Source organism: Corvus kubaryi, unplaced genomic scaffold, assembly GCF_017639235.1.
Source record: "Corvus kubaryi isolate FWS band 111438036 unplaced genomic scaffold, C.kubaryi_AGA036_p1.0 split3-37374, whole genome shotgun sequence".
Taxonomy (NCBI): Eukaryota; Metazoa; Chordata; class Aves; order Passeriformes; family Corvidae; genus Corvus; species Corvus kubaryi.
Window position 1 is genome coordinate 173,209 of NW_024582090.1, and position 10,100 is coordinate 183,308.

Sequence of the window (10,100 nt, forward strand, 5' to 3'; positions counted from 1 at the left end):
GGCTATGATTGGCCGGACCGGCGGGCGGGCACGCAGTGCGTGGGGCTGTGATTGGCCGGGCTGGCGCGATGGCGGCGGCGGCAATGGTGGCGACGGCGGGCGGCGGCGACTTCTCGGATCTGCGGGAGATCAAGAAGCAGCTGCTGAGCGTGGCAGAGCGGAGCCGCGAACGCGGGCTGCAGCACAGCGGGAAGTGGTGAGCGGGGCCGGGCACAGCGGGCGGGGCCCCAGCTCGGCCGACCCCGGGCAAACATGTTCTGTGCCGGGAGGGAGGACGGGACGGAGCTAGGTTTGTTTAGTCTCGGGAACAGGAGGCTTGCGTGTACCTCATCGTTTTCTACAACTCCTTGAAAGGAGGTTGCAGTGAGGTGGGGGTTGGTCTCTTCTGCCGTGCCTGCAGGGAGGGGACCAGAGGAAATGGCCTTAAGTTGAGACTGGGGAGATTCAGTAAGATATTAGAACTTTTTTTTTCCACTGTTCAGGTGGCCAGGCACTGGAATAGGTTTCCCAGGGAGGTAGTGGAGTCACAATCCATGGAGGTGCTTAAGAGGTGTCTGCATCTGGCGCTAGGTGATGTGTCTTAGGGATTACAGTGGTAGTACTGGGCTGACGGTTGGACTTGATCTTACAGGTCTCCTCCAACCTTGATGATTCAATGATTCTAATGCTCTCTTTCCCTCAGGGCTGCTGAACTTGCATTCGCCCTGGAGCCACTGCCGTTGAGCGAGCTGCCGCCTCCCCCCGTGCTCACCGAGGTATGGGCCCAGGCTGTGCTTGGGGGAAAGTGGCTGTGAGCTCTAGGAGAAGGTGCTGCAGCTCTTGGGGGTGGGCCGTTTAATCTTAACTATGGAGGAAAATATGCGATTGCAGTCTCCCAAATCCCACAGGTGGGAATCTGTGCTGAGTGCCATTCCTGCCATAATGCTGGGAACTTCCTTTCCATAGTCTGTTCAATGGGGTGACAGAGCTGAATGTGCTTTCCTGGATGACAGCATTATCTGTTGCTGTGTCCTAAATGAGGCGCTCTGTAAGCCAAATTTGAAATCACACGCATGCTACTTTATTTTTATTCTTCTTTACAAAGGTCAAAATTTATTTTAATACTAATTGTGTATTATGCCATTGAACTTGTGCTCCTTAGGACACAAGAGAAACAAGCTGTGTCTCCATCCCCACCTCTGTAGGAATATAGTAGAGCTCATAGGTATGTGCCAGTGCTGGTGTATTATAGAAGTGTAACGTGTCATAAATGCATTTCAAGGTATAATTACCAAGGAAATGTTCTCTTGTATGTTAGCAGATTAATATTCTTTTACATGGAATTCCTGAGCAGGTTTCTTGTTTATGGTCCTTCATACTCATAGAACAGCCAAGTCTTGCCTTCTGGCAGCTTGCCACAATTTGTTTCTGGAATCTCACCATTTATTTTAAATGTTCCTAAATAGTCCGTACTCGTTATTTGAGAACTGCAGAATCGGATCCTATGAGGGAGTGGAGGAACTTCTCAGATAGTACTCAAATCATGTTTGAAGATGAATAAACTACATTTTTAGCTTTTGGAGCAGTTTCATTGATATATTTGTAACCATGATTTTCCTAAAGTGTGTCAGAGCTCAGGTCTTAAAACTCTTGTGTGTCCCTGCAGGAGGATGCTCGTGATCTGGATGCCTACACGTTGGCCAAGTCTTACTTTGATCTCAAGGAATATGACCGGGCTGCCTACTTTTTACGGGGCTGCAAGAGCCAGAAAGCTTACTTCTTGTACATGTACTCCAGATATCTGGTAAGGTAGAAAAAAGTTGCCTCCTAGCACTGAACTCTTCTGCCTCCTACCCCTCCCTGGCATATCTTATTTTTTTGCTTATTCTGTTCCTAATGACCACCTTGAAGTTCAAATTCTGTGTTGGGGTAAGGAAAGATAGGGCTGTTCTTTTCAGAACTGTGATGTCTGTGAAAACTCAATTTTCATGCTGCTGCAAGTGCTGCAGCAAACATAGGAAATATACTATTGTAATGTAATCTTGGATTTCCTCTCTTTTCCACAGTCAGGGGAAAAGAAGAAGGATGATGAGACAGTTGATAGTTTGGGTAAGTCTCTGGTGTCAAGAAACACATGACAATATAATGAAGCTTCCACTGTTGACTCTTCATGTAACTCATCTTGGGTTTATGGCTTTCTCCTCAATTTTTTGGATAATAGTGTAACATGATTTCTTTCATTCTCTTTTGATTCATTGGCTTAATTACAGGTTACAGTTTTTCACCTATTAGGTCTTCTTTTAAACTGGGTGATCAGACTGAGCAATTTTCTTTAAAATGGGGAAAATAAACACAGGCTGGGAAGCCTTCATGCCATGTCAGGGATAATTCTGAATATACCCTAGACTTTGCATTGCTGTGGTGAGACTCCTTATTGAAAGCTAGCTGTGTGACTTTCTCTTCATGTAGGACCTCTGGAAAAAGGACAAGTGAAAAATGAAGCTTTACGAGAATTGAGAGTTGAGCTCAGCAAGAAACACAAGGCACAGGAACTGGATGGATTTGGCCTTTATCTGTAAGTGTCTGCATGTATTCTTTATATATTTGTGTGGATATACAGAATTTCATGATTCTTGTCGACCTGATACTTTTTTTGACAGATACGGTGTTGTGCTGCGGAAGCTGGACCTGGTGAAAGAAGCAATAGATGTGTTTGTTGAAGCTGCTCATGTCCTGCCTTTGCATTGGGGAGCCTGGCTGGAACTTTGCAACTTGATTACAGATAAAGAGATGGTAAAACTTTAGAGATACCAAGATGTGGTAGCAAATCTCAGAGTTTAGCCTGATTCAGTAACCAGTGTTTCTGTTGCCACAAGATTGATGTTGCTCACTGCTTTATTCTGTGAGACACTGTCAGGCAAGGCAATCCAAAACTGTAAATTTTGTTGTTAAATCCTCTTTATGTTTGACTGCTGGCCATACTGTCGCTTGAGAATCTTTATACAGGCAGGGCTAATTTCTTATCATTCATCCACAAAGTGGTTTAAGAAGTTTCTAATTCATGTATTTTGGAAGTAGTTGTCACCAGGGTTATCACCTTGTCACATGAAGGAGATCCTCCTAAGAGACTTCCCTTTTTTATTTTTTCTTAATCTGGTTCTAGTTCCTCAGTTATTGAGCACTTTTGATAGCTTGAAAGGATATATAGAATCACTACTTTCAAAACGGAAATGATAATATACAAAGCCACATAGGAGGTGAATTGTATCAAAGAAACAAACTTCAGATATAAAACCAAAATAGATTATTCTTCGTTCTGCATGGAATTTGAGTCCACTCCTGGAATTCTAAAGTAAATTCTGGCTGATGAAGTATTTAAAACAGTACAGGTGACACAGAAGAGACCATTACCAATTTGTTGAAAAAGGGAAGTGCATTTTTTATTATATTGAGTCTTCTCAGTTAATTGAAATTAGTGATATGATATTGATGTTCAAGCGTAGGAAGAAAGTGCAGTCTTTCAAAGGACTTCTGAATTTAATGGCTGAAGCAGGAGCCAGGGGATGTCAGATTTGAAGACAATTTCTTCCCTGATTGACCAAATGGGTTTAACAAAGCGACTGCAGGAAGGCCTCCTACCTCAAGACCATCTGTTAAGTCATGGGAGGGAAGATAATGGATTCTTTGCCACATGTAGCTTGTAGAATACTTCTGATTGTCATCTCTTCCTCCTCTCCTTTGATTCTTGCTAGTTGAAGTTCCTGTCCTTGCCAGATACATGGATGAAAGAGTTCTTTCTTGCACACATTTATACAGAGCTGCAGCTGATAGAGGAAGCTCTGCAGAAGTATCAGAGTCTCATTGATGCAGGATTTTCCAAAAGCACTTACATCATCTCTCAGATTGCAGTTGCTTACCACAATATAAGAGGTCAGTGACGTTAAGTAGTAGGAATGACCCTCTTAATGCAAACTTGGCGTTTATAGTTGTTGGTGTCCCATCTGCTGTTCTGTCTTCAGATATTGACAAAGCCTTGTCCATCTTTAATGAGCTGAGGAAACAAGATCCCTACAGGATAGAAAACATGGACACTTTCTCCAACTTGCTCTATGTAAGGGTAAGCACTCTTCCTGTGGCCTGTTCATAGTGATGGTGTTTGTTGGAGGTATGTTAAACACTGGCAAAGCAGCTGGTCCTGTCTAACCTCTCTGAATACAGGCTTTCTGCTTCTCAACTCCATGGAAGAGATGCACTGTATGCATTGCTAATTGCTTAGGTTTTCTTTCAGAACATAATGTGCTCTCTCTCTCTCATCACTTTAATCTTTTGTTCCACTAGAGCATGAAGCCTGAGTTGAGCTACCTGGCTCATAATCTCTGTGAAATAGACAAGTACCGTGTTGAGACCTGCTGTGTAATTGGTGAGAGCTGGTTCTTTTACATGTTATTTTTACATCTTATTTTGCTGTCTGTAGGCTGTGTGAGGGAATCTTGGAAACACTTGTGGAAGTGATCAGCCAGCAAGGCACTCAAAATCACCACTTGGTGAATGTGGATTCAGGCGGCCCAAAAAGCAGGCTAAATAACAGAGTACCCCTTTCCCTCCTTTCTCTCTGAAAGAGCTGCTGTAGTTCTACCAGGGCAGAAAGGAGACCCGTGCACCTGAAAATCCCTTTATAGTCTTCAAACTCCAATGGAAATAATTGTGTGTCAGGAGCAGGAAATTAATTTGTTAGATCATGACCTTCCAAGGGGATGGAATCATAAATTGATTGATATAGCTGGAAAAGGATTAACCAGAACACCGGTGAAGAGAGTGCAATTAGGTATTTTGAGGTTTGAATCAGTTGTTTATTAGGACTCTTTATAATTTGTTAGGAGGTAGTAGATAATATGCTTTACATGCTTTTTTTCTACTTCTCTATTGGTGTTGGGGTTTTTGTTGGTTGGTTGTGGATTTTTAAAATTTATTTAAATATTATGACTTTTGTTTTAGGAAATTATTATAGCTTGCGTTCCCAGCATGAAAAAGCAGCGCTCTATTTCCAGAGGGCCTTGAAATTGAATCCTCGTTATCTAGGAGCCTGGACACTTATGGGACATGAGTATATGGAAATGAAGAACACATCTGCAGCTATCCAGGCTTATAGGTACTTCTCATGTACTGCACAAAATGGTGTTTGTTTCTGAAATAGTTATCTTCTATTTTTTTTTAGTGTTTTGCTGGACTTGGTCTTGGTTTTGATCCTGACTTCCTGTCTAGTTCATCTCCTTTTCTTTGACAGGCATGCAATAGAGGTGAACAAAAGGGACTACAGAGCATGGTATGGCTTGGGGCAAACCTATGAAATCCTCAAAATGCCATTTTACTGTCTCTACTACTACCGGCGGGCCCACCAGCTCAGGTAGAGTTGAGAATGGAGCCATGTTTATTGGTCTTTGTTCTGACATGGTTGTTACTGGCTAAGGAGTTTACATACAAGAACTAAGTTGGGTAAGGAAAAAAACATCGACGCTTTGAGATGTGTGCAGTCTCACTGTTCCAAATCCTATTAGTTGTGTTAGTTAACTGTTAACAAAGGCTTTGTCAGTTAAATGTTGAGGATGACTGGTCAGGAGTATGAGTGATGTTTTATGCAAAAGGATGACAGACTGCCAGGTGTAGATTATTTTTTTCCCTTGACCACCCCCGCCTCTGCCCTTCCCCTCACCCTGAGATCAGCTGCAGTCCATTAAACTATCTTAAGAATTGCTCTTTTACAGACCAAATGATTCTCGTATGCTGGTTGCTCTAGGAGAATGCTATGAGAAACTCAATCAGTTGGTGGAGGCTAAAAAGGTGAGAATTGATGCGTAAGACTTAAGGTGTCTCCCAGAACACTGGGTGAAATTGCAGCAAAATTATGTAGCTAGTGCTGCCTAAACTCTTTGGCAGTTACAACTGGGGAAGCATTGGTGCAATATAACTGGAGGAGCTGATAAATAAGAAGTTGTCTACAGATACCTGCCCCTTTTGCTGACAAGCTCTGTAGTTTGTTGTTTCTGACTTGCATGCTGGAGTCATGAGCTGGAGTGACTTCTGTGGCATGCTTGACTGACTTTCCTTCCTTGACAGTGCTATTGGAGAGCTTATGCTGTGGGAGATGTGGAGAAAATGGCACTTGTGAAACTCGCCAAGTGAGTATGTACCCTCACTGAACTGTCAGGGTTGTGTTAAATGCAAGTCGCACTTTGATATCTAAGGATAAAATATGGAATGTAAACAAGTGGAATTGCTGCTAGGTAGTATAGCTTTTGGAGCTGTGTAAGAAATGGTATCTTTAGGGCTGTAGTGACTGCAAATGTTGGTGTCCAGCTTTATCTTTGTTTCCATCAGGATAACTAGAGAGAATGATAGCATAATGTGGGTTGCAAAGGACTTCTGAATCCTGAGGTGATTTGAGCAGGCAGTGCTAGCAAATGTATTTGTCGTAATGCAACTTAAAAACAACCCATGACCGTAGATGATGTACAAAATTGTTTGATTTTATTTTTCCTCTCTAGTATATAGCTGTGACATTGGAAAAGGTCTAACGTGAATACTGTGACATCAACACTAATTTTTTTGGTGGGGGTTAAGTAATATAAAGTGGGAAAAGCAAAGGGGGGAAAAAAGGGCAAGTGTAAAGTAAAACTGCTGTATAAATTCGGGCTGTAGCAGGGGAAGAAGGAGCAATGGAGGAAATAGCAAGTAAGTAGAATGACAAAGGTCTGTTAAAAGGTTTAAAATGCAACAGAATAAACAAAGGTCCCTGCTTTGGTTGTCACTGCTTCTAGCTGTCAAGTCACTATCTGACTGCCTCCCTGTCTTGTCAGCATGGATGCAAGCTGGATCATCTCTTTCCACAAGGGGCAGTACATGTTGCATGTCCTGCAAATTCTGAAGGAAAGGACCTGGCTTTAGTCCAGGTCAGGTTGAGCAGGTAGTTTCTCATAGGCCAAGAAGGTCTTCAACAGTGCAGTCTTGTTCCAGTGACCCACTTTTTCTCCTTTTCTAGGTTGCATGAACAGCTAAATGAATCTGAACAGGCAGCTCAGTGCTACATCAAATACATTCAGGATATCTATTCCTGTGGGGTAAGATGGTATCTTGGGAATAAAAGGAAAAGTAAACATGGTGTAGAACTACTTTGGAAGGCACTTAACAGATGGTGTTTTTTACTCCACTCACTGCAGGAGGTAGTGGAGCACCTGGAAGTCAGCACTGCATTCCGTTACCTGGCCCAGTACTACTTCAAGTGTAAGCTTTGGGATGAAGCCTCAGCATGTGCTCAGAAATGCTGTGCCTTCAATGATGTGAGTAGTTGTGCAGTCTTTGGTGCTTCTTTCTTAAGGGATCCATGACCTTGATTTTGGCTCCGCTCAGAGTAGAAGGAATCCTTTATGAAAGAATGAGGGCTGTCTGCCATACAGGTCACATCCTGAATGGTGGTTGTTGTGTATACCTGATCACTCATGCTGAGTATGGTTGATAAAAGTGATGGAATGTGGTGTAGATAGTTAAATTGAACCATATCTCATTGGTATTCACTAAGTAAAAGAATTTGAAGCTTCACATGGCAGTCTTAAGGCTGTTAAAAATCTTGGTGGTGAGGAGGCAGTTGAATGGTCACAAACTCCCACACACTGTGTAGTGATGGTACTTCTAAAACTTCTTTTTTCTCATCTTCTGTGTGTAGACAGTGCAGAGAATATAATAGTACTGGAGTTTTCTGTGCAACTCCATACTATGTGATGTTATGTAAGTGGGTAGTCTGAGATACTTAATTTCAGCCTACTGGTAGACACTAGCCATGAGTGCAGGATGTTTGGCCTACCTGTGATGAAGCTGTCTGGAGCTCTCTACAACCTGAATTCAACTTACTGAAGTTTTCCCAATCTACTTTTTGCTGGAATATTTAGACAGCTTCAGTGGTTGATGGTTCCATTCTCTGAAATATCCAAGAAACACACCAATCGGGAGTAAAAGAAGGAAAGACTAAAACTAAAAGAGTGACGTACCTTAACATTTTTAAGGAGCAGAAGAAAAAAAGAGTTGAGAATGGCTTTTATAGCTTGTAGCCTTACAGAATGATGAAGTACTTTAAGTTATACTGCTTACATACTGAATTTAACCCGGAAACCATCCATTCATAGGTGTATTGTTCTGTTTTCTACAAATTAATTTCAGACCAGAGAAGAAGGAAAGGCCCTTCTGCGGCAGATCTTACAGCTTCGCAACCAAGGAGAAACATCATCCACAGATGTTGCTGCTCCCTTTTTCCTTCCTGCATCCTTGTCCGCTAACAACACTCCCACACGTCGTGTTTCCCCTCTCAATCTGTCTTCTGTAACACCATGAACAATTCTGATACTTCTAACTTGTGCATTGGATGTGACATTGCAGATGGGACGTGCAACCACTTACTTCTTTCTAGGGAAATTGCTCCTTTTGTTGTTGCCCTCACACGAAGGGTAGGAGTTAGCAGAGTCCGCAGCTGAAGACAGATGGGCCCCAACAGGCAATGGGGCACCTAATGTGAAAGTGCCTGTGCTGAGATGTGAGAACCTGCTCTACTTCTCACCAAGTCATTCCAGTCAGAGGGCAGACATGTCCCACTACACAGGACTACTCCCAACTGAGGCATTGGGAAGAGCTTGTCTGCTTGAATTAAAATACATTTTAAGTTTGATTCTGCCAAGTTACCTCTGGTCTTTACTGCACTTCTTTGGATGACCTCTTAGTAGTATCACTGCTGTCCTGATCAGAGACTGTTACCTACGTCTACATGACTTTTGCTTGTCTTGAACTACACAGGAGATGTTTCACTAAAGCAGTAGAATAGGTGCTTAGATATAGATCCCATGGGTATGTTGAAGGATTGGCAAATGTCAGAGGAGTCCCAAGTAGCTACAGGTGACAGCTGTCTGAGTTCTTGTAGAAGTGATGGATAGTTTCGGCTTTCAGTAGAAAAGCAGTTGGGATAGCACAATTAAAAACATAAGTGAAGTTACTGTCCTTGGACTTCTTTATGGTGCAGCTTTCATGTGTACTGTAGCAAATGGAGTCAAATGAACTATAATGGATCATTTTGTTGAGGTGAAAAGAGAATTATGCCTTTGTTTCAGAATCAGTGTCCTTGTTCACCCCTATACATTTACAGACTTATCCCTATGTCTGTGGCATGACTTCAGTCAAGGACAAAGCTTTTTAAAAACCCTTTCCCATTTAGCCATAGCTTCCTGTGCTTAACAAGACCAATTGTACAGGTGGGCACATCAAGAGACCTGCGGGTCACAGCCCTGGGCCCTCTGCACAATGCATTTGCATTGTGTGCATGGAGCAGAGGGAACCCATGTTCTTAGTTCTGGGCATCTCTAGGAATAACTGTCTTATGTTCCATAATAACCATTCAACAACCATTTCTACTGCAGATAGTGTTAAACAGTAAAACTGGATCTTGATGTATTTTTCAAGAACTCTCCTAATTATTCCATGCAAAGCTGAGGATATCAATGAGACCATTTGTAAAATTGTTGTCACTAGGGGCAAATTGTGCTTGATGAACTTGGTGGCCCTCTGCCCAGGGGTTAAAGCACTGGTGGAGAAGGGAAGAGTGACTCATATAATTTACCTAGGCTTGTGCAAAGCATTTGATACTGGTGCTTCCACACAAGTGTCCTTGTCTCTAAGCTGGAAATACAGGGATTGGATAGGTGGACCCCAGGGTGAGGAAGGTCACACTCCAAAATGTTGTGGCCATTGACTTGCTGTCCAGAGGGAAACTAGTGATGAGGTGTGTCCCTCGAGAGTTGCAAGGCCTGGGGTAAGCTCCAGCCTGGGGCCTCGGGGGCTCCGGACGCCTCGCGTCACCCTGGCTGTGGTCCGAGGGCTGCGGCCCTTCGCCCCCAGAGGCCGGCTTGGTCAGCCCTCGCGGGTAGGGAGCCCTGCCGGAGCCGCGGGGTCCGGGGCGCCGCGGGCACTCCTCGGCCGGCTCGGCCCGCGCTCCCCGCGGCGTTGCCAGTGCTGCCGGGCGCGCAGCTGCGGCGGGGCGGGCGGGGCTGCCGCAGCCCCGGACCGGCAGCGCAGCCTCGGCCGCGGGG

The 10,100-nt window shown here is 43.8% G+C and overlaps 1 protein-coding gene across 1 annotated transcript; it reads left to right on the plus strand.

Moving 5' to 3' along the window:
• Positions 1–38: 38 nt before the first annotated feature.
• CDC23 (cell division cycle 23) lies at positions 39–8,689 on the plus strand. Its single transcript, XM_042016083.1, has 16 exons — positions 39–196; positions 683–755; positions 1,646–1,783; positions 2,046–2,088; positions 2,449–2,554; positions 2,640–2,772; positions 3,732–3,909; positions 3,999–4,096; positions 4,318–4,399; positions 4,975–5,128; positions 5,264–5,383; positions 5,742–5,817; positions 6,094–6,155; positions 7,016–7,094; positions 7,194–7,313; positions 8,188–8,689. The coding sequence occupies exons 1-16, from the start codon at positions 69–71 to the stop codon at positions 8,356–8,358; spliced, it is 1,761 nt and encodes a 586-aa protein (XP_041872017.1). The 5' UTR covers positions 39–68; the 3' UTR covers positions 8,359–8,689.
• Positions 8,690–10,100: the final 1,411 nt, after the last annotated feature.